This window comes from Natator depressus, chromosome 7 (assembly GCF_965152275.1).
Source record: "Natator depressus isolate rNatDep1 chromosome 7, rNatDep2.hap1, whole genome shotgun sequence".
Lineage (NCBI taxonomy): Eukaryota > Metazoa > Chordata > Testudines > Cheloniidae > Natator > Natator depressus.
In genome coordinates this window covers 90,000,314-90,025,278 of record NC_134240.1, presented here as the reverse complement: position 1 = coordinate 90,025,278, position 24,965 = coordinate 90,000,314, and the positions used below count along the sequence as shown (strand labels likewise).

Below are 24,965 nucleotides of genomic sequence, written 5' to 3'. Positions count from 1 at the left end.
TTTTTATCCAACATTTCCCTGGAAAGGGGGGGGGTGCAAGTGTTGGGAGGATTGTTCATCGTTCTTAAGATCCAAGGGTCTGGGTCTGTAGTCACCTAGGCAAATTGGTGAGGCTTTTTACCAAACCTTGTCCAGGAAGTGGGGTGCAAGGTTTTGGGAAGTATTTTGGGGGGAAAGACGTGTCCAAACAGCTCTTCCCCAGTAACCAGTATTTGTTTGGTGGTGGTAGCGGCCAATCCAAGGACAAAAGGGTGGAATATTTTGTACCTTGGAGAAGTTTTGACCTAAGCTGGTAAAGATAAGCTTAGGAGGTTTTTCATGCAGGTCCCCACATCTGTACCCTAGAGTTCAGAGTGGGGGAGGAACCTTGACATGGTGGCAGAGTGGTGGGATTAACCTGAAATCATTTTGAGATCCAGTTGAGATTTTTTGAACTAGAAATACAGATTTTAAAAAAGGAGATTTTTTTTTTTCCTTTGGAAAGGAAGTCCAGAAAGCAGCTTGTTTTTCTCTGCTTTGTGGCCAAGCAGAGACAAAAGGGGATTATCTTTGTGAATTGCAGGTTTTCTTTGCCTGGAGGCAGGGTACTTAACTCCTTCAGGGAAATTCACAGTCTTCCAACCCAGAGGTTTTTTTTTTCCCTAAAAGTAAATAGAAGGGGGGGGTGTTCTACCCATTTGCCTGGAGACAAAAGTGGCAGGGTTTTTTTTTTTTGGGGGGGATTTTGATTTTTTACAAGGAGCACAAGTTTAAAAAGGAAACTTGTTTTTTCTTTGGGCTGGGTAAACAGGTTTCTAAGTAGTTGGAAGTTTTTTGCTTTGATGTGGGCCCAGAGCAGAGACAAGGGAATTGTCTTTTTCTGTAGGCTGACAATCACTATCGGAGAATAGGTATTCTATTCCAGCACAGCAAAATTTTACAGCCAAGTTTTTTGTTTATTTCTAAACTTTGGGTGTAAAGTTAGTTAAAAACAGAGAGGTTAGAATGACCAAATCCGCGGCTTGACTACAGCTGGAATTAACCAGATTTCAGGCTGAGGAAAGACAAAGGGAACATGAAAGACAGATAGAACTCATGCGGCTGAAGGAGGAGGAGAAGGAACAAGAAAGGGAGGCAGCAAAAGAGGCAGAACAACACCAAGCGGCTGCTCACAGGAGAGCTATGGAAGCAAGGGATAAAGAACTGGAGGAGAAAGAGAAGATAAAGGCTCAGCAGAATATCCCAACAAACCCTAGCAATCCTTCTCCAAGTACCACTTCCCATCCCAGAAAGTTCCCCACCTACAAGGCAGGCGATGATACTGAGGCCTTCCTAGAAAACTTCGAAAGGGCCTGCCTTGGGTACAACATCTCTACTGACCAATACATGGTAGAGCTGAGGCCACAGCTCAGTGGACCCTTAGCTGAGGTGGCAGCTGAAATGCCTAAAGAACACATGAACAAGTATGAACTGTTTAAATCCAAGGCAAGAGTCAGAATGGGGATAACACCCGAGCAGTCTCGTCGGAGGTTCAGAGCCCTAAGGTGGAAACCAGACGTGTCATTTACCCGACATGCCTACCACATTGTGAAACATTGGGATGCCTGGATATCCGGAGCAAGTGTTGAATCTCCAGTAAATTTGCCCTTCCTAATGCAAATGGAACAATTCTTAGAGGGTGTTCCTGAAGAAATAGAAAGGTACATCCTAGATGGGAAGCCCCAAACTGTAATCGAGGCAGGAGAGATTGGAGCCAGATGGGTGGAGGTGGCAGAGAAGAAAAAAACTGGTCGCAGTTGGAGCGGAGACCAGAAGGGACAACCCCAGGACACACCCTATTACCGGGGGCCGCCCAAAGCCCCACCTACCTCCCAAGGAACCCTCCAGACCCCTTATCGTCCCACCACCCTGTTCTCCAGCAACCCTCCTTGCCCCAGTGACCCGTCAGCTGGACGATGTTTTAAATGTAACGAGCTGGGGCATGTAAAGGCCAACTGCCCCAAGAACCCCAACAGATTACAGTTCATTGCACCGGAATCACACCAGAGGTCCACAGGCCCAGATACCCTTGGAGCGGAGGGAAACTGTGAGTGTGGGCGGGAAGAAGGTCACCGCGTGGAGGGACACCGGAGCACAAGTGTCAGCTATCCATGCTTCCTTAGTGGACCCCAAGTTAATCAACCCAGAGATCCAAGTGACAATTCAACCCTTCAAGTCCAACTCTTTCGATTTGCCTACAGCCAAGTTGCCTGTCCAGTACAAGGGCTGGTCAGGAACGTGGACTTTTTCAGACTATGATGATTATCCCATCCCCATGCTGTTGGGGGAAGACTTGGCCAATCATGTGAAGCAGGCCAAGAGGGTAGGAATGGTCACCCGCAGCCAGGCTAAACAAGCCGTGAGGCCTAGCTCTGTTCCGGAAACTTCTATCAGGACCCGGTCAGAGGTGATGGACCCGGACCCCAGACCAATGTCTGCAACAGCAGTAGTGGATCCAGTCCCAGAGACCCAGACGGAACCAGTCCCAGAACCGGAACCAGCCGAACAACCAACACCAGACCCATTGCCAGCACTGAATCCAGTACTTGCAACCTCAACACCAGAGGGCCCCACCGACCCTGAACTGGCAGCAGCCGATAACCCGACACAAGAGGCTCAGCCGGAGCCTGAACCCCAACATAGTACACCAGCGGAGAGCGGTTCACAGTCAACAGAAACAGCTCCATCCCCTATATCGCTTCCAGAGGGACCAAGCCTAGGTCCACAATCCAATGAGGAACTGATGTCTCCAGCATCAAGGGAACAGTTCCAGACCGAACAGGAAGCAGATGAAAGCCTCCAGAGAGCTTGGACGGCGGCACGGAGCAACCCACCGCCTCTCAGCTCTTCTAATCGATCCAGGTTTGTTGTAGAAAGAGGACTTTTATACAAGGAAACTCTTTCTGGTGGACACCAGGAAGACTGGCATCCTCAGAGACAGTTGGTAGTTCCAACTAAATACCGGGCCAAGCTCTTGAGCTTAGCCCATGATCACCCTAGTGGCCATGCTGGGGTGAACAGGACCAAAGACCATTTGGGGGGGTCATTCCACTGGGAGGGAATGGGCAAGGATGTTTCTACCTATATCCAGTCTTGTGAGGTGTGCCAAAGAGTGGGAAAGCCCCAAGACCAGGTCAAAGCCCCTCTCCAGCCACTCCCCATCATTGAAGTTCCATTTCAGCGAGTAGCTGTGGATATTCTGGGTCCTTTTCTGAAAAAGACACCCAGAGGAAAGCAGTACATACTGACTTTCATGGATTTTGCCACCCGATGGCCGGAAGCAGTAGCTCTAAGCAACACCAGGGCTAAAAGTGTGTGCCAGGCACTAGCAGACATTTTTGCCAGGGTAGGTTGGCCCTCCGACATCCTCACAGATGCAGGGACTAATTTCCTGGCAGGAACTATGAAAAACCTTTGGGAAGCTCATGGGGTAAATCACTTGGTTGCCACTCCTTACCACCATCAAACAAATGGCATGGTGGAGAAATTTAATGGAACTTTGGGGGCCATGATACGTAAATTCGTAAATGAGCACTCCAATGATTGGGACCTAGTGTTGCAGCAGTTGCTCTTTGCCTACAGAGCCGTACCACACCCCAGTTTAGGGTTTTCCCCATTTGAACTTGTATATGGCCATGAGGTTAAGGGGCCATTGCAGTTGGTGAAGCAGCAATGGGAGGGATTTACACCTTCTCCAGGAACTAACATTCTGGACTTTGTAACCAACCTACAAAACACCCTCCGAACCTCTTTAGCCCTTGCTAAAGAAAACTTACAGGATGCTCAAAAAGAGCAAAAAGCCTGGTATGATAAACATGCCAGAGAGCGTTCCTTCAAAGTAGGGGACCAGGTCATGGTCTTAAAGGCGCTCCAGGCCCATAAAATGGAAGCATCGTGGGAAGGGCCATTCACGGTCCAGGAGCGCCTGGGAGCTGTTAATTATCTCATAGCATTCCCCACCTCCAACCGAAAGCCTAAGGTGTACCATATTAATTCTCTAAAGCCCTTTTATTCCAGAGACTTAAAGGTTTGTCAGTTTACAGCCCAGGGAGGAGACGACGCTGAGTGGCCTGAAGGTGTCTACTACGAAGGGAAATGTGCTGGTGGTGTGGAAGAGGTGAACTTCTCCATGACCCTTGGGCATATGCAGCGACAGCAGATCCAGGAGCTGTGCACTAGCTACGTGCCAACTTCTCAGCCACCCCAGGACTGACTGAACGGGCATACCACTCCATTGACACAGGTAATGCTTGCCCAATTAGAGTCCAACCTTACCGAGTGTCTCCTCAAGCTAAAACTGCTATAGAACGGGAGATCCGGGATATGTTACAGATGGGGGTAATCCGCCCCTCTGAAAGTGTATGGGCATCTCCAGTGGTTCTAGTTCCCAAACCAGATGGGGAAATACGTTTTTGCGTGGACTACCGTAAGCTAAATGCTGTAACTCGCCCAGACAACTATCCAATGCCACACACAGATGAACTATTAGAGAAACTGGGACGGGCCCAGTTCATCTCTACCTTGGACTTAACCAAGGGGTACTGGCAGGTACCGCTAGATGAGTCTGCCAAGGAAAGGTCAGCCTTCACCACACATCTCGGGCTGTATGAATTTAATGTACTCCCTTTCGGGCTGCGAAATGCACCCGCCACCTTCCAAAGACTTGTAGATGGTCTCCTAGCAGGATTAGGAGAATATGCAGTCGCCTACCTTGACGATGTGGCCATATTTTCGGATTCCTGGGCAGACCACCTGGAACATCTACAAAAAGTCCTTGAGCGCATAAGGGAGGCAGGACTAACTGTTAAGGCTAAGAAGTGTCAAATAGGCCTAAACAGAGTGACTTACCTTGGACACCAGGTGGGTCAAGGAACTATCAGCCCCCTACAGGCCAAAGTGGATGCTATCCAAAAGTGGCCTGTCCCAAAGTCAAAGAAACAGGTTCAATCCTTCTTAGGCTTGGCCGGTTATTACAGACTATTTGTACCGCAATACAGCCAAATCGCCGCCCCACTGACAGACCTAACCAAAAAGAAACAGCCAAATGCTGTTCAGTGGACCGAAAAGTGTCAGAAGGCCTTTAACAAGCTTAAAGCGACACTCATGTCTGACCCTGTACTAAGGGCCCCAGACTTTGACAAACCGTTCCTAGTAACCACAGATGCGTCCGAGCGTGGTGTGGGAGCAGTTTTAATGCAGAAAGGACCTGATCAAGAATTCCACCCTGTAGTGTTTCTCAGCAAAAAACTGTCTGAGAGGGAAAGCCACTGGTCAGTCACTGAAAAAGAATGTTACGCCATTGTCTACGCTCTGGAAAAGCTACGCCCATATGTTTGGGGACGGCGTTTCCACCTGCAAACCGACCATGCTGCACTGAAGTGGCTTCACACCGTCAAAGAAAATAACAAAAAACTTCTTCGGTGGAGTTTAGCTCTCCAAGATTTTGATTTCGACATCCAACACATCTCAGGAGCTTCTAACAAAGTGGCTGATGCACTCTCCCGTGAAAGTTTCCCAGAATCAACTGGTTAAAATCGTCCTTGAGATGTAGAAAATATTGCTAGTCTTTATGTACTTGGTAGTATATTTAGAGATGCATGTGTCTTTTAAACTCTGTTTTCCTAGAGCTCCAGGAAGAAATCCCAGCCAGTGTTTCACCCTAGCTGAGATTTGGGGGGCGTGTCATAAATATAAAGGGAAGGGTAAACCCCTTTAAAATCCCTCCTGGCCAGAGGAAGTCTCCTCTCACCTGTAAAGGGTTCAGAAGCTAAAGGTAACCTCTCTGGCACCTGACCAAAATGACCAATGAGGAGACAAGATACTTTCAAAAGCTGGTAGGAGGGAGAGAAACAAAGGGTTTGTGTGTCTGTCTACATTTTGTCTTTGCCGGGGATAGACCAGGAATGAAGCCTTAGAACTTTTAGTAAGTAATCTAGCTAGGTATGTGTTAGATTATGATTTCTTTAAATGGCTGAGAAAAGAATTGTGCTGAATAGAATAACTATTTCTGTCTGTGTATCTTTTTTGTAACTTAAGGTTTTTGCCTAGAGGGGTTCTCTATGTTTTGAATCTAATTACCCTGTAAAGTATCTACCATCCTGACTTTACAGGGGGGATTTTTTTTATTTCTATTTACTTCTATTTCTATTAAAAGTCTTTTTGTAAGAAAACTGAATGCTTTTTCATTGTTCTCAGATCCAAGGCTTTGGGTCTGTGGTCACCTATGCAGATTGGTGAGGCTTTTTATCCAACATTTCCCTGGAAAGGGGGGGGTGTGCAAGTGTTGGGAGGATTGTTCATTGTTCTTAAGATCCAAGGGTCTGGGTCTGTAGTCACCTAGGCAAATTGGTGAGGCTTTTTACCAAACCTTGTCCAGGAAGTGGGGTGCAAGGTTTTTGGGAAGTATTTTGGGGGGAAAGACGTGTCCAAACAGCTCTTCCCCAGTAACCAGTATTTGTTTGGTGGTAGCGGCCAATCCAAGGACAAAAGGGTGGAATATTTTGTACCTTGGGGAAGTTTTGACCTAAGCTGGTAAAGATAAGCTTAGGAGGTTTTTCATGCAGGTCCCCACATCTGTACCCTAGAGTTCAGAGTGGGGGAGGAACCTTGACAGATACCATTTCTAAGAAAGAAAAGCAGGTGATATTTGCTATTATTTTGGAAGTCTGGTGAAAATTCAAGAAAAAGTGTGGCTATAATTTTTTGGCTTGTGACTATTTTGGTTTATGTTTGCAATACATATGGAGGGGTTAATTTTACTTCTGGCTGCTGTATCCTCTGTGTGTCTCCCCTTCACTCATCTTTGGTAAAAACAACCACCCAACAAAAATCTTAAAATGAAAAATATCTGTCCCTTTCCATCAGTCATTTCATCTAAAAATCGCACTTATGGGATGTCGTTTTCACTATTGCCACCTCTGCATGTTCAAAACTCTCAAGTTAGACACCCAAAGGGGCATGAGATTGGCTTCAAAATTATGAGGATAAAATGACAAACTGTTTAATGTCATAACAGTAATCCAGGCTTTTTTAAACATCTAACTCTGGGTGAGGCTGAGATACCCCTATTGATAGAACATCCCTCCTCATCCCCACCAGTCCAGAAACTATTGGATATGCAGTAAGAGAACTTGCATTCTTATATTAGATCGAACATTTAATACAGGCACAGCTAATCCAGGGACATACACCAGGAGATGATTGAGTTTTTTATTTATTAATTGCAAAAATGTCTTAAATCACAAATCATAACTCAAAGCATAAGTACACACAATATATTGCCTTGATTGCCTGTCACATGTTTTCCAAGTTAATCATACCATAACCTCCCAGTTTCTTGCTGTTAATAATATAAAAAGCCCTACAGTCTCCCTACAATGTTTTTAAGACAGGAGTACGAACAGGCAGGAACAAGTTTAATTTTTCAGCATCTTAAACCCACTGAAAGAATCACCCAGGGAAACAAATCAGAAGTATATGAATTTTGTAACTGAAAGAACTGAAAACAGAATCAATAACTTCACTCACTTGAAAGCAGTAAACAGCTGAGTCTGCTCACAGCTTGCTTGCAGCTGCATTACTGACTAAAGGAACTCACTCCCCGTAGTTAGCTAAGCCTAAACAGTAACCCATATTTCAGTTTGTGCCTACTGGTTAGTAATTACCACATCAAAGCTTCTCATGGAAATAGAGTATCTGAATTTTTAGCATATCTCTTGCTACAGTGTGGATTGGATGAAAAAATTTATGAATACCCAGAAAGCTGAAATAAATCTTTCAATATGAGCTAATAAAACTTAGCACGTGTGATCTTTTGATCCCTAATGTTCTTTACAAACATTAGCAAATTAATTCTCACTACAAAGTAGGCTATTTTGAAAATAGGAAACTTGAAAGAGAAGTTGAGTGAGTTGGCCAGAGGCTATGAAGGGAATCATTCTCAAGCACCAAAGTCAACTGTTTTTTGACCATCTCTTTAAAAGCTTCCTACTAAAAACATGCTTTTTAAAAGCGATGAAAGAAATGTTATTGTCTGGAACTGGATGAATGTCATGAATCACCCACTGATAGACTATATGGCAGAGATTAAAACATTTCAAACAAAGTGATCCCCTGTGGTATAACAGGGGGTATGTACATGACTGCTTTTGTAGCTCTTAAACAGATTCCTCTTGGAAATGTAGCTCAGCTTCCTGAGGTAGTTCCCTAGTTATTGAAATTCACCAGGTTGGAAAATACAGTAGAGTGACAAATGTAGTAAAATACAAGCCAGTCACCATAAAGCCCTTTACTAATCCCCTGATTAATCACTTTAAGGAAAGAAAACCATCCTTATTTCTGAGCACAATAGAAGGATCAAATCATTCAACCTCAGGAACCACTGTGTGGCTTCAGGGATGCTTCCTCATCAGCTCAATGATTTTCACATACATGCGCTTAGCTGCATCAAGACCCCAGGTGAAATCTAGATGTTCCCATTCAGAAAAATGCTTGTGATAAATGAGATTAGTAATTCGACCAAGTAATGCGGCCATGTCCTTTGGGTCTGCAATCAAGTCATGTCCACCACTCCAAATAGCAATGGGCATTTTCAGTTCTTCTATCTTGTATATAGGAGGGGTAGTCTGGCAAAAAGGGAAATGGATTAGAAATGAAAACCTGTAAAGCTACACCAGTTTTTTAACAAACAAATTCTGAAGAGACAGAGGCCTATTTTCTTGCTTTCACAATCTGCTAAAATAAAAATAGTAATAATAAAACCTGTTTTCTTAGTCCATTTTTCATCCTGTTAATTGCAACAACAACCCTATTCCTGGATTTTTGCATAATACATGAATGAAAATTCTCCAGCAATTTGATATCTGAATTGGGGGTAAACCTTAACATTAGAGTGATCAGTTTCAAAAGATTAATAACCATGCTCATAATACAGGTGTTAAAGTACATTGGTTCATGTTACACATTTTGTAAGAAAATATATTTGTATCATCTTAATATATCTTAGCATTCTATTCACATCTCATAGGACTGTGATGCACTGAGCAAAATACAAGCCATTTTATTTCTTGTGCTCCATTTGTCCATAACCCAGACTGTTGCAGCTTATTGCTAATTAAAATGGGACATTTTAGACCACTTTTTTTTAATTCATAGGCTTTTCTTTGGTACTCATGGTACCTCACAGACCTTAATGAATTCATCTTCACAGCAATCCTACAAGGAAGTATTATTATTAATCTCAATTTACCAATGGGAAACTGGAGTAGAGGGAGACATTAAGTGCATTGCCCAAGATCATACAGGAAATCGGTGACAGAGCCAGGAACAGAATTTGGGTCTCCTTAGTCTGAATCAATTGCCTTAACACAGGATTGTCATTCCTCCCTGTAGCTATACACACACACCTCTTTTAAATTGACCTTTGGTAGCAAAGGGTGCGTGCTTTACATTGCTTTGGTTTTAAATGGTATATTTAGGAAATATCATTGCCACAGCCACACAAAACACTGAAAATGCAAATACTAGCTGTTACAAAATGGATTCTTCACTTTCTGTTAAAAGACGCAGTATGCAAGGATAGCATCAAAAGACACTCTTAGCTGGCAGGGTATTACCGCCTTAGAGGATGAACCTCCTCACACAACTCAGGGCATGTGACTTCTGGGGATTTCCTTCAACTGAAAGACAATTCTGTCTTATTTGTTAACAATCCAAAGCAAGTCTATTACATTTATTAAAGAATTGCCAAATCAGATGGGTGTTTTGTGGGTGAATGTAGTATGTTTGAGTGTTGCTGTATGCATACCTGATGCACTAATTTCTCCATAACAATAATCCTCTCATCTCCGGGATTTGTTTTGTTTTTTGAACCATCCTCTAATTTTGCCTTTCCCAGTGAGACACTGTCAATAGTCTAGCAGCTACTAACAGGTGAGAGATTCATTCCTTTGCCTGTGACCATTCCCACTGGAAAGTCCCAGGAGAATTATCAAAGGATCATCTGGTAATAAATCTCCATAATTTGTAATATTTGTTTGTAATATTTGGTTATGTATCTTAATAATTGGACATGTCCACATATATGCATAAAATCACCTCTTTCTCCACAGTTTCACCCACAACTATCCGAACACAATCTATTTATATATATACTTTTTAACCTCACTGATGTAAGGTATCATTGGCACATCTTATAGAAATTTTCCTTTATAGTACTAAAATTGAGGTTTCCAGTCCTCAATTTTTTTTATTTTTCTTCAAAGCTCACAGCATTTTTCAACAAAAAGTATGTTAACCTACCTGATTGTATTTTTCCATGTTCTTTTCCTTAGAGCCATAGTCATAAGCTTGCAATTGCTTTGAATACAATACCTATTAATTATATAATATAAAGAGTTATAACGATAGTAAAAGTCTGGATCGCTCAGGGGATAGAGAGCAGAATACAGCGTCTTTCATCCTGTTAAAACTTTGAGCCAAATGCTGCTCTCACGCTGTTCCGGTGGTTAACTACCCACGCTTTTAGAAATGTGTACTTTATTTCTAACCTAAGTGTATTTCTCTCAGTTTCCAGCCATTGGATCATATTACATCTCTGTCCACTAGATTAAAGAGCCAACTGCTATCAGAAATCTCCTTCCCGTGTAAGTATTTATAAATACTGAATTGAAGGACTTTAAGGAAGCAAACAGTAGGCCAGATTGCTCCTTTGTGTCTCTCCAATGACTTCAGCTGTTACACCTGAGAGTAATTTGAACCATTGATGTAAATATGGAGTAACTCCACTGACTTCCGTTACTCCAGATTTATACCCAGTGTAAGTGAGATCAGAATCAGACCCATTGTGTTTACCAGTCTTGGCTATTTTCAGGTCGTTAGATGCAATTGGTATATTAACATTTATATTGGAGTAGTGCCTAGAGGCTAGCCAGGTCAGAGGCCCTTGGTTCTAAGCATCCTATAAGCATGTAGGAAGTTATGCTGTCCCCCACAGAGGGGCATATTTTGCATCTTAATCTAGAAAGAATGCAGGAAAACAATTTTTATCCTAAGGGTGGTGAACCAGCCATTTGTGATAATTGCTTGACTATTCTGGGCTCAGTTGAAATCAAGGAGACTACTCACATAGTAAGGTACTATGACCCAATGAAATGGATTCCTTCACCAAGTAGTTGCTGAACCAACAAGAGGGGATGCCATTTTAGATTTAGTTTTGGTGAGTAGCGAGGACCTCATAGAAGCAATGGTTGTAGGACACAACCTTGGTTAGAGTGATCATGAGCTAATTCAGTTCAAACTAAATGGAAGGATAAACAAAAATAGATCTGTGACTAGGGTTTTTGATTTCAAAAGAGCTAACTTTAAAAAATTAAGGGAATTAGTAAGGGAAGTGGATTGGACTGAAGAACTTTTGGATTTAAAGGTGGAGGAGGCTTGGAATTACTTCAAGTCAAAGTTGCAGAAACTGTCAGAAGCCTGCATCCCAAGAAAGGGGAAAAAATTCATAGGCAGGATTTGTAGACCAAGCTGGATACGCAAGCACCTTAGAGAGGTGATTAAGAAAAAGCAGAAAGCCTAAAAGGAGTGGAAGATGGGAGGGATTAGCAAGGAAAGATACCTTAGCAGAACACTTAGGGATAAAGTGAGCAAGGCCAAAAGCTATGTAGAGTTGGACCTTGCAAAGGGAATTAAAACCAATAGTAAAAGGTTCTATAGCCATATAAATAAGAAGAAAACAAAGAAAGAAGAAGTGGAACCACTAAACATTGAGGATGGAGTGGAGGTCAAGGATAATCTAGGCATGGCCCAATAGCTAAACAAATACTTTGCCTCAGTCTTTTAATGAGGCTAATGAGGAGCTTAGGGAAAATGGTAGGACGACAAATGGGAAGGAGGATTTGGAGGTAGATATTACCACATCCAAGGTAGAAGCCAAATTTGAACAGCTTAATGGGACTAAATTGGGGGGCCCAGATAATCTTCATCCAAGAATGTTAAAGGAACTGGCACATGAAATTGCAAGCCCATTAGCAAAAATTTTAATGAATCTGTAAACTCAGGGGTTGTACTGTATGACTGGAGAATTGCTAACACAGTTCCTATTTTTAAGAAAGGGGGGGAAAATGTGATCTGAGTAACTACAGGCCTGTTAGTTTGACATCTGTAGTATGCAAGGTCTTGGAAAAAATTTTGAAGGAGAAAGTAGTTAAGGACATTGAGGTCAATGGTAACCGGAACAAAATACAACATGGTTTTACAAAAGGTAGATAGTGTCAAACCAACCTGATCTCCTTCTTTGAGAAGGTAGCAGATTTTTTGGACAAATGCAATGGATCTAATTTACCTCGATTTCAGTAAGGCATTTGATATGATTCCACATGGGGAATTATTAGTTAAATTGGAAAAGATGGGGATCAATATGAAAATTGAAAGGTGGATAAGGAACTGGTTAAAGGGGAGACTACAACAGGTCACGCTGAAAGGTGTGGAAGGAGGTTACTAGTGGAGTTCCTCAGGGATCAGTTTTGGGACCAATCTTATTTAATCTTTTTATTACTGACCTTGGTACAAAAAGTGGGAATGTGCTAATAAAGTTTGCAGATGCCACAAAGCTGGGAGGTATTGCCAATACAGAGAAGGACCGGGATATCCTACAGGAAGATCTGGATGACCTTGTAAACTGGAGTAATAGTAATAGGATGAAATTTAATAGTGAAAAGTGCAAGGTCATGCATTTAGAGATTAATAACAAGAATTTTTTTTATAAACTGGGGACGCATCACTTAGAAGTAACAAGGGAGGAGAAGGACCTCAGACTATTGGTTGATCACAGGATGACTATGAGCCGCCAATATGATGTGGCCATGAAAAAAGCTAATGCGGTCTTGGGATGCATCAGGCGAGGTATTTCCAGAAAAGATAAGGAGGTGTTAGTACCATTATACAAGGCAGTGGTGAGACCTCATCTGGAATATTGTGTGCAGTTCTGGTCTCCCATATTTTAGGAAAGATGAATTCAGACTTCAGCAGGTACAGAGAAGGGCTACTAGGATGATCCAAGGAATAGAAAACCTGTCTTATGAAAGGAGACTCAAAGAGCTTGGCTTGTTTAGCCTACCCAAAAGAAGGCTGAGGGGAGATATGATTGCTCTCTATTAATATATCAGAGGGATAAATACCACGGAGGGAGAAGAATTATTTAAGCTCAGTACCAATGTGGACACAAGAACAAATGGATATAAACTGGCCACCAGGAAGTTTAGACTTGAAATTAGATGAAGGTTTCTAACCATCAAAGGAGTGAAGTTCTGGAACAGCCTTCCAAGGGAAGCAGTGGGGGCAAAAGACATATCTGGCTTCAAGACTAAGCTTGATAAGTTTATGGAAGGGATGATATGATGGGATAGCCTAATTTTGGCAATTAATTGATCTTCAACTATTAGCAGTAGATATGCCCAATGGCCTGTGATGGGATGTTAGATGGGGCGGGATCTGAGTTACTACAGAGAATTCTTTCCTGGGTGTCTGGCTGGTGAGTCTTGCCCACATGCTCAGGGTTTAGCTGATCACCATATTTGGGGTCAGGAAGGAATTTTCCTCCAGGGCAGATTGGCAAAGGGCCTTGGGGTTTTTCGCCTTCCTCTGCAGTGTGGGGCATGGGTCACTTGCTGGAGGATTCTCTGCACCTCAAAGTCTTTACATCACAATTTGAGGACTTCAATAGCTCAGACATAGGTTAGAGGTTTGTTACAGGAGTGGGTGGGTGAGATTCTGTGGCCTGTGTTGTGCAGGAGGTCAGACTAGATGATCATAATGGTCCCTTCTGACCTTAAAGTCTATGATTCTTAAGGGTGGCAGAATCATGGCCTCTTTGATTAGGCAAGGTCACTAACTATTTGTATTTCTATTTGAGAGACAAGATATGTAACACGATTTTATCAAAATTCCTTGTACTGACCCATTTAAGTTCTTACTGACCTTATGGAGATTGTTTTAAAAGATTTTGCCATTTTTAAGAGAAAATTCAAGAAATTATCAGTCTGATCCTACAGCAATGTTGTTACCTCTTCATTTTAGGTTTAAGGTTTAAATTCTGGTAATGTATATTAATGGCATTCCAGCTGACATCAATTTTTAATTAAAAGCCAAAGATCACATAAGGAGCACAGTACATTACACCTAAATTCTATTATTTGTAATAGAGGAAAACAAGGATATTTATTCGCAGTTTCAGATCAAAATCTTTAGAATGTGCCAGTCTTCTTCTATGCATAATGGGCTGAATCCTGCACCACTAACTTTCAACTGGTACATGGTCAATCCCGGTCAGGTAATGGTGGGAGCACGGGTAAAAAATGTTAAAGCACCTAAGTGACTTAGGGCCAGATTTTTACAGATATTTGAAATCAGTGGGAATTAGACACCTAGGACCTTAACACCTTCAAATTACATGTAATATGCTCTATTTCACTTATACACCTTTCAAATAAAAATGTTTTTAACTATAAAAAACTAAGCCTGCAAGCTCCTGACCTGACTGTCCAATTCCTAAGTGCATAATGTGTCATAAAGAAATCTCAGTACCTGATATCAAGGGGTTAAGGCTTTTGTGAAAATTGTTGTGATAAACACTCTGTCTAGCAAAAGTAAATGACAATGTGTGATAAGACAAGTTGGGCAAGTCTCTAAGGCCTGGATCCACAAAGGAACTTTGGTGATGTAACGCCTAACTGTTAAGTTCCTAGAAAATCACTGGAACAACACCATGAACCATGTAGCCTGAGTTAGGCGTCTTCTGCTCCTATGCAAGGAATGTGAGGAGCAGGCTTCTAAGAATGTGATCCACAAAAGCCAGAACATTAGCCAGGGAGCCGCCTAAGTTAGCCAATGGAAGAGGTGTGTTCTAAGCCCCGCTCCTCTCTCAGAGATAGACACCTAAATCCAGCCTATTTCTGCTTGCAATTCACAGCTGGGAAGCCACTGCCTGGAATCAGGAAGCTTAGGTGCCTAAGTCATTTCTTGTGAGAATGTTAGGTGCCTGCTTTGTTCCACACCAAACTTAGCAGGTGGTGGTGCTCACTTTGGATAGGAACTCACTTGTCATGTGGGAACCCCAGGTTCAGTTCCCCCCTCTGCCTGAGGGGGCAGGAGCATTTCAATGGGGTCTCCTACCTCTCAGGAGGGTTCTCTAATGGGGACTTCCTCAGTCTCTCCTGTTGAAGCTGTTCCACTATGGATAACTACTTAAAGAGAACAAAGGAGTCCAAGGGCACCTTAAAGACTAAGAGATTTATTTGGGCATCAGCTTTCGTGGGTAAAAAACCATTTCTTCAGATGCATGGAGTGAAAATTACAGATGCAGGCATTATATAATGACACATGGAGAAAAGGGAGTTACCCCACAAGTGGAGAACCAGAGTTGATAGGGCCAATTCGATCAGGGTGGATGTAGTCCACTCCCAATAATAGATGAGGAGGTGTCAATTCCAGGAGTGGCAAAGCTTCTTTTGTAATGAGCCAGCCACACCCAGCCCCTTGTTGGTTTTGTAGATACAGACTAACACAGCTACCCCCTGATACTTAAAGACAGGCACAAAGAGAGTGAGAATAACTCTGTAGCCTGGTGGTTAGAGCAAGCAGCTGTGAGGTGGGAGACCGAGGATCTACTCCCCCTGCTCCAATGACTTTCATGGGAAGAACTTCAACAGGAGAGACTGAGAGAGACCCACATCAGACTATCCCATTGCCCAGCCGTTAGAGCACTCTCCTGTTTAAACCCTTTCCCCCAGATCAGGCCCGAGTGAATGTTCCAACCACTGAGTTAGAAGGTGGGCATTACCTCCTCACCCAGTTTTGGAACAGAACCTGATCCAACAGGCAGCCTCTGAGCTTGTCCACTGGATCAGGCCCTGCAGGCAACACAGGTAGGTGAACATCTTCCCCATTTGTGGCTCACTCTGTAGTCTACATGGGAGATAGGCATCCGGGCACCTATAATGAGGAAGCCACATGCATACCCAGAGACAGCAACATACATGCATAGGGAACTTTCACACCAAAGACTTATTTCAGAGTAACAGCCGTGTTAGTCTGTATTCGCAAAAAGAAAAGGAGTACTTGTGGCACCTTAGAGACTAACCAATTTATTTGAGCATAAGCTTTCGTGAGCTACAGCTCACTTCATCAGATGCATACTGTGGAAAGTGTAGAAGATCTTATTATATACACACAAAGCATGAAAAAATATCTCCTCCCACCCCACTCTCCTGCTGGTAATAGCTTATCTAAAGAGATCACTCTCCTTACAATGTGTATGATAATCAAGTTGGGCCATTTCCAGCACAAATCCAGGTTTTCTCACCCCACCCCCACCCCCCCCACACAAACTCACTCTCCTGCTGGTAATAGCTTATCTAAAGTGACCACTCTCCTTACAATGGGTATGATAATCGAGGTGGGCCATTTCCAACACAAATCCAGGGTTTAACAAGAACGTCTGGGGGGAGGGCGGGGGGTAGGAAAAAACAAGGGGAAATAGGTTACCTTGCATAATGACTAAGCCACTCCCAGTCTCTATTCAAGCCTAAGTTAATTGTATCCAATTTGCAAATGAATTCCAATTCAGCAGTTTCTCGCTGGAGTCTGGATTTGAAGTCTTTTTGTTGTAAAATAGCGACTTTCATGTCTGTAATTGCGTGACCAGAGAGATTGAAGTGTTCTCCGACTGGTTTATGAATGTTATAATTCTTGACATCTGATTTGTGTCCATTTACTCTTTTACGTAGAGACTGTCCAGTTTGACCAATGTACATGGCAGAGGGGCATTGCTGGCACATGACGTGACATTATCGGGGATAGTGTTCTTGACGGCTTGTAGTCCATCTTTGTGTGGAATGTTGGTGTACAGGACTTCTACATCCATAGTGGCCAGGATGGTGTTATCAGGAAGATCACCGATGGATTGCAGTTTCCTCAGGAAGTCAGTGGTGTCTCAAAGATAGCTGGGAGTGCTGGTAGCGTAGGGCCTGAGGAGGGAGTCTACATAGCCAGACAATCCTGCTGTCAGGGTGCCAATGCTTGAGATGATGGGGCGCCCAGGATTTCCAGGTTTATGGATCTTGGGTAGTAGATAGAATATCCCAGGTCGGGGTTCCAGGGGTGTGTGTGTGCGGATTTGATCTTGTGCTTTTTCAGGGAGTTTTTTGAGCAAATCCTGTAGTTGCTTTTGTAGTTACTGTAGTTGCTCCCCGATAATGTCACGGCTAACCTGGTGGCTGAACTTTGTGACTTTGTCCTTACCCATAACTATTTTACATTTGGGGACAATGTATACCTTCAGATCAGCGGCACTGCTATGGGTACCTGCATGGCCCCACAGTATGCCAACATTTTTATGGCTGACTTAGAACAACGCTTCCTCAGCTCTCGTCCCCTAACGCCCCTACTCTACTTGCGCTATATTGATGACATCTTCATCATCTGGACCCATGGAAAGGAAGCCCTTGAGGAATTCCACCATGATTTCAACAATTTCCATCCCACCATCAACCTCAGCCTGGTCCAGTCCACACAAGAGATCCACTTCCTGGACACTACAGTGCTAATAAACGATGGTCACATAAACACCACCCTGTACCGGAAAGCTACTGACCGCTATTCCTACCTACATGCCTCCAGCTTTCACCCTGACCACACCACACGTCCATCGTCTACAACCAAGCTCTGCGATACAACCGCATTTGCTCTAACCCCTCAGACAGAGACAGACACCTACAAGATCTCTATCAAGCATTCTTACAACTACAATACCCACCTGCGGAAGTGAAGAAACAGATTGATAGAGCCAGAAGAGTTCCCAGAAGTCACCTACTACAGGACAGGCCTAACAAAGAAAATAACAGAACGCCACTAGCCGTCACCTTCAGCCCCCAACTAAAACCCCTCCAATGCATTATTAAGGATCTACAACCTATCCTGAAGGATGACCCAACACTCTCACAAATCTTGGGAGACAGGCCAGTCCTTGCCTACAGACAGCCCCCCAACCTGAAGCAAATACTCACCAGTAACCACATACCACACAACAGAACCACTAACCCAGGAACCTATCCTTGCAACAAAGCCCGTTGCCAACTGTGCCCACATATCTATTCAGGGGACACCATCACAGGGCCTAATAACATCAGCCACACTATCAGAGGCTTGTTCACCTGCACATCCACCAATGTGATATATGCCATCATGTGCCAGCAATGCCCCTCTGCCATGTACACTGGTCAAACTGGACAGTCTCTACATAAAAGAGTAAATGGACACAAATCAGATGTCAAGAATTATAACATTCATAAACCAGTCGGAGAACACTTCAATCTCTCTGGTCACGCGATTACAGACATGAAAGTCGCTATTTTACAACAAAAAAACTTCAAATCCAGACTCCAGCGAGAAACTGCTGAATTGGAATTCATTTGCAAATTGGATACAATTAACTTAGGCTTCAATAGAGACTGGGAGTGGCTTAGTCATTATGCAAGGTAGCCTATTTCCCCTTGTTTTTTCCTACCCCCCGCCCTCCCCCCAGACGTTCTTGTTAAACCCTGGATTTGTGTTGGAAATGGCCCACCTCGATTATCATACCCATTGTAAGGAGAGTGGTCACTTTAGATAAGCTATTACCAGCAGGAGAGTGAGTTTGTGTGTGGGGGGGGGTGGTGAGAAAACCTGGATTTGTGCTGGAAATGGCCCAACTTGATTATCATACACATTGTAAGGAGAGTGATCTCTTTAGATAAGCTATTACCAGCAGGAGAGTGGGGTGGGAGGAGATATTTTTTCATGCTTTGTGTGTATATAATAAGATCTTCTACACTTTCCACAGTATGCATCCGATGAAGTGAGCTGTAGCTCACGAAAGCTTATGCTCAAATAAATTGGTTAGTCTCTAAGGTGCCACAAGTACTCCTTTTCTTTTTACCAAAGACTTAGGTGCTGAGTGAGTTTAGACATCGACAGGGTCGGGCAGCAGCTAAGCAGGAGTTCTGTGGATCACAGAGGAGCCTAACATTGGGTCTTAGGCACCTACGTACCTTTATGGATCTATGCCTAGCACAGTAGCCCTGACTTTGTTTCAGAGTCTCAAGTACACTTATACTACATGAAATACCTGGCGCCAGTGTAAGCCATTCTGTACAGATGTTCCAGCAGGTGAATGTCCGACGTACATGGCTAACCGACTCTGAAAAGAAAACATTTACTAATTGTTATCAACGTGGGATCCATTTGGTTAGATTCAGACTCAAAGACTTTAAGGCCAGAAGGGACTATCATGATCATCTCGTCTGACCTCCTGCACGTTATTGGCTACAGAACCTCACCCACCTCACTCCTGTAATAGACCCATAACCTCTGGCTGAGTTTCTGAAGTCCTCAAATCAGGGTTTAAAGACTTCAAGTTACAAGAGAATCCACCCACATTTACTCTAATTTATACCAGCAAGTGACCCATGCCACACACTGCAGAAGAAGGCAAACCCACACTCCCAGCTTTCTAAAGCTAGAAAGCACCAGTTTCACCATTGCATGAAAAAAGACTAGAACACGTTACCCTTAAGATATAAAAACAGGGAACTTACAAACAAGTCTACAAAACAATTGGCTTAATGCTAAGAATTTACAGGTGGCATTTTGGCCACTAGAGGGAGTCCCTGTTATGTGAAGTCACTATTACTGAATAAACACAGTTTCTGTGATAAAAATAATTTTAAATGACTATAAAAACTAGAGTTTTCAAACCAGGTACATGCCTGACCTCATAAAAAAATCCCATATACATGTATATTTAATAACAAAGACTTAATTAACTATGTGTTTTACTTTTTCCACAAACAAGGAAGAAAAATAATTTTTACGTATATATTTTTTCTAGCTATATTAGTACACTCAAAGACAATTACTTAATATTGTGAGACAATAACTTATATTTTCCATCAAATTTGGTTCTGAATTGAGAGTCACATTACTGATATACCCAATGTCAGAAAAAGCATTAATTGTTTAGCTGCACCGTTTAGAAAGGCTAGACCTTTCCTGAAATGGCTGTTTCAAATTGCTATCACATCTTTCTGTAGTTAATTTTTTATATTGAACTTATTAAATGTTTTAGGTCAGAGCAGACCTTGGTAGGGTTTATTTTATAATTTGGCTTTAAGACACTACCATGATTCTCAATTGTTAGAAAAATCTGACATACTGCCACTGATTAAAAACTGGATATTTTTCTTACAATTAGATAAAACTTCTTTAATTAATTGTTTAATCTCAGTTTAACAAAAAGCAAAGGAGGACAAAGATGGTGAATCCAAATCAGTTTGCTAACTTCAGGCCATGCCATATGTCATAAATAGAAAGGGAAGGGTAAACCCCTTTAAAATCCCTCCTGGCCAGAGGAAATCTCCTCTCACCTGTAAAGGGTTAAGAAGCTAAAGGTAACCTCGCTGGCACCTGACCAAAATGACCAATGAGGAGACAAGATACTTTCAAAAGCTGGTAGGAGGGAGAGAAACAAAGGGTTTGTGTGTCTGTCTACATTTTGTCTTTGCCGGGGATAGACCAGGAATGAAGCCTTAGAACTTTTAGTAAGTAATCTAGCTAGGTATGTGTTAGATTATGATTTCTTTAAATGGCTGAGAAAAGAATTGTGCTGAATAGAATAACTATTTCTGTCTGTGTATCTTTTTTGTAACTTAAGGTTTTTGCCTAGAGGGGTTCTCTATGTTTTGAATCTAATTACCCTGTAAGGTATTTACCATCCTGATTTTACAGGGGGGATTTCTTATTTCTAATTCTATTTTTATTAAAAGTCTTCTTGTAAGAAAACTGAATGCTTTTTCATTGTTCTCAGATCCAGGGGTTTGGGTCTGTGGTCACCTATGCAAATTGGTGAGGCTTTTTATCCAACATTTCCCAGGAAAGGGAGGGTGCAAGTGTTGGGAGGATTGTTCATTGTTCTTAAGATCCAAGGGTCTGGGTCTGTAGTCACCTAGGCAAATTGGTGAGGCTTTTTACCAAACCTTGTCCAGGAAGTAGGGTGCAAGGTTTTTGGGAAGTATTTTGGGGGGAAAGACGTGTCCAAACAGCTCTTCCCCAGTAACCAGTATTTGTTTGGTGGTGGTAGCGGCCAATCCAAGGACAAAAGGGTGGAATATTTTGTACCTTGGGGAAGTTTTGACCTAAGCTGGTAAAGATAAGCTTAGGAGGTTTTTCATGCAGGTCCCCACATCTGTACCCTAGAGTTCAGAGTGGGGGAGGAACCTTGACACCATACCACCCATTTCTGAACAGAAGCCCCTACAGAAATCTACAAAGAGCTCTACTGAATAATCAATGACAGGATATGGCCCACAGTATCTATTTAGACTAAAACAAGCTTCCAATTGTTAGAAGTACCTCTGGGAAATGGAGTGCTACTTCACTCTTATAGTCTGATAAATTCTGATTATTAGCCTTACGGCAAGAGAACATTGTTTAATTCTTAATATGAGTTTAGTTACAGTAAACTTTGGAGAGTCACAGTTTCTTCCTGCTTCCTTCAGGGCACAGTACATTTGCCCTTCCCCTGCCCCCATATAGGTCAGCTGGCTGGTATATGCAGGGATGGAGCATGGAACTATGGTTCCACCCACTCCACACACCTCCTTAGCCACTTGCTCATGAAGGGAAGAAAGCATTGGGCATGCAGACCCAGAACCTTCTTCTCACCCTTGTGCCTTACACACATGATCCAAGCAAGACTAAGATGCCACACAAGCAGAATGGGATGGAGAGCTTCTTCCCCCTCCTCCTCCTGCATGGCCATGTAGTCTGAGGGCAAGAATGAGCCCATGGATAGACAGGATAAAGGTAAAATGAATCTTAGATTAAGAAAAGAGAGCAAGTATTATGGACATGTCATTCATGGGTTAAAATTAGAGAATGGCCCTGTTGTCAAATTGGCTCTGGATTTTTAACACCTTGCAGTTGGTAAGTGGTGTTCAGACCCAGAAGCTTGTATCAACCAGATAGGGACATTTGTGAAATCTGGATCCAGGATTGGATTCAGACTCTCACCCCCACCTGCTTTGGAAGGTTTGAACCTAGTGTTCTGGTTGATCCCATCACTAGTTAAAAGCCACCTTGGCATTGGTCAAAATCACCAAGAAACTCTTACTCCCTCAGAACATCACTGACTTAAGCCAAGTACTATGCATATATTTCCTCACATGAAAGTAGCTATGTGCCACACACACAGGGCACAAATGCTATTTACCTCAGAAATTATTTGAGCAGTATTTGTTTTAAATAGCCTGGTCCATACTTACCATATTTAAGTTTTGCTCATTATGCCCAGCCACAAAAGAGAGGACATATGCACAAAACTTATCCAGCTTGGTACACAATAGGGTAAGAGGCTTTTGCAGATGTTCACTCTGATGAAAGGTTCCTTTAGTTCCAAATACAATCTGAAAAGAAAATTATTCAGTAGCTGTCTCATTACAGTTCCATTTCATACAGATATGTTGCCACTTTACTCTTGAATATGAGCTAAGTATTCAGAGCTTGATGAAACCCTCTGACATCCTGTAATACTTCAGTTGTAATCCTGACCTTTCTTAGTTTACTGAGTGATAATCATGAAGGAAATTCTCTATCCATTCCCAAGTCAATGACCTCTTTCAGTTGGTTGTAAACCTGATTACAGAATACAGCAGTCTTCTTCATTGCCACTAACACTCACCATATTCAAAGTCTTACTCTGTGTCCTCTCATTGCTGTAGTTCTAAAGGAGTATGTGAAACAGAGAGCCTTGGAGTCTGATGTTCTTTAGCCACAGAACAGATACAGCACAAACTGTATACAAGCTTCTCTACTCTGCCCTAACAATATAATTAATCAGATAGAATTCCCAGAAAAAAAATATACTAAACTGGAGTTAAGGCTGAGAGCAATAATTTAAAGGTAAAAACATTTCAGAGTTGTAATTATCCCCAAAACAAGATTTTCAAGTCCAGGAAATTCAGAATTCAGGCTACACTTTAGAGAAATGCAAACATGTTAAGGTAGAGAAATGCAAATTTAAGGCACACAAACTGCTCTGCCATGTAGTGATGCCATGCAATAACTATGTATTTATAGTTCATCCATAATAGTGTTTGTTTTCCCAGATTAGATTATATTGATTTTTAAGACACATTGTACTATTTTTGGGGTGGGGAGGTAGAGGGAATGGGACTTATAGTTTGTAAAGCTTGTTTATGGGATAATTACAGCATCCTTATAATGTTTTTACCTTAAGCTACTGATATGTCCTCTCAACATAACTCCAGTTTAACAAGTTTTTATCTAGGAATTTCCTTGGGTTTTTAAGTTGTTAAAATATTTCACACATGAACACACACAAGAAAACCAAAGAAAACGTTATGATGTACATTTCTACCAATTTGAAGAATGAAGTATCAACCTTAAATTTTTATTTTAACATTTAGGGCCAGATTCATTGACAGCCTCTGACTGCTTTTTTTCTGGAGCAGCAGAAAGCAGCCAGGGCGTAACGGCCATTTTCATCCACACTGGGTTATCTACATTCCTCTGCATGCACACACCCACACTATTCCTCCCCCGCCACCCCATTCCTCTGCACACATACATCCCAGCTTCATGTCATACGGTGAAGTAGAAAATTAGTCAGCCTCTGCTAAAGGAGAAACTTTCAGTTATGATGAATTATGGCAAAAAATGACCAATTATCCTAAAAAAGGTCTTCAAATGTAGCCAGTGTAGGAGATTTCAATAATTCTAACTATATGAAAAGTCTGAAGAGTCTGCATTATTCTGTTATTAAGATCATTTGGAAGAAAAGCAACCTGACTCAGATGCTACATTTCTTAAAGGACCACACAAACCCTTTTGATCCAAGTGGTTAGCAAAAATTTGGGAGGAGAAATTTATGATAGAGTTGAGGGGCTTTGATGCAATCTAGTTTATTTACAAAGAATATGAAAAGTTATGTTTCTCTGAACACAAGAGAACCCAAGATACACAAGATAGTCTCCTTGCTCACAGCCATAAGCCCCTTTTCCCCATAACCCCCTCCAAAAACTCTTTCTAGACTTCTCTTGGGGCTACATGCTATGCTTGTCCAGGCTGTGTCTGGAGCTTCCTTCTCTATTTGTTTCTGTGTGCGTCTCTGCTTCTCTCTCTCACACACACTCACAAATTCAGACAATACCTGGCAAGTTCATATTCCTGAGTGGCTTTGGATGTGTTTTGGGTAGAGCTCACAATTACTTCACAACAGACCTTAACTGTTTCTATCATCTTAAAGGGGGCGGGGGGGAGGACACTGTAGCCACCAGCTTCAATGAGGTTATGAGATTTCAGTGATTTTTTAACTATCTGGGAAGTCTGAAGTATCTGCATTATTCTATTATTAAGATCATTTGGGACAAAAAATTAATTTTAAACTCAAAATTCAAGGATTTACTTTTAAATTCTCAGAAAATTCATACTGTACTCAAAAAACAAGAGCTGTCATTTTGAGGAGGATATTCTGCAGTCTTCATCTGTAGCAAAGTGGTTGAATGCTGGCTTTAAATTTAAATCTCAACTCAGTCTTAACTACAGAACCTCAACCAGCACGTCCATGATAGTCCATAGTTCAAGCCCACACCAGTGTTGTGGTAGTGATTCCTTTGAAATCACTTCCAATCTGATAATTCTCAGGTTTGCTTTGCATATAAAATACTAGTATACATTGAGTTAGTATGTATGTACATGCTGGCCAAAGGGGGCAGTTCTCATGGGGCCCCAGGAGCCGTTCCTGTGTAACTTTTACCTGCCTCCATAAACAGGGAAATAGAATTCTAAGAAATTGTCATGGCTGTAGGACTAGCTACACCTCTGTCCCATGTCTG

At 42.2% G+C, this 24,965-nt stretch overlaps 1 protein-coding gene across 1 annotated transcript in view; it reads right to left on the bottom strand.

Moving 5' to 3' along the window:
- Window positions 1–7,347: 7,347 nt before the first annotated feature.
- The window catches only part of LOC141991647 (lysosomal acid lipase/cholesteryl ester hydrolase-like), a 34,852-nt gene continuing 17,234 nt past the window's right edge, over window positions 7,348–24,965 (bottom strand). The window contains exons 7-10 of the mRNA XM_074959981.1: window positions 22,374–22,514; window positions 19,181–19,252; window positions 10,318–10,389; window positions 7,348–8,642 (exon numbers count right to left, since the gene is read on the bottom strand). Of these exons, the coding sequence (XP_074816082.1) occupies window positions 8,409–8,642; window positions 10,318–10,389; window positions 19,181–19,252; window positions 22,374–22,514 (519 nt within the window). The 3' untranslated portion in view covers window positions 7,348–8,408. The remainder of the gene's footprint in view (window positions 8,643–10,317; window positions 10,390–19,180; window positions 19,253–22,373; window positions 22,515–24,965) is intronic.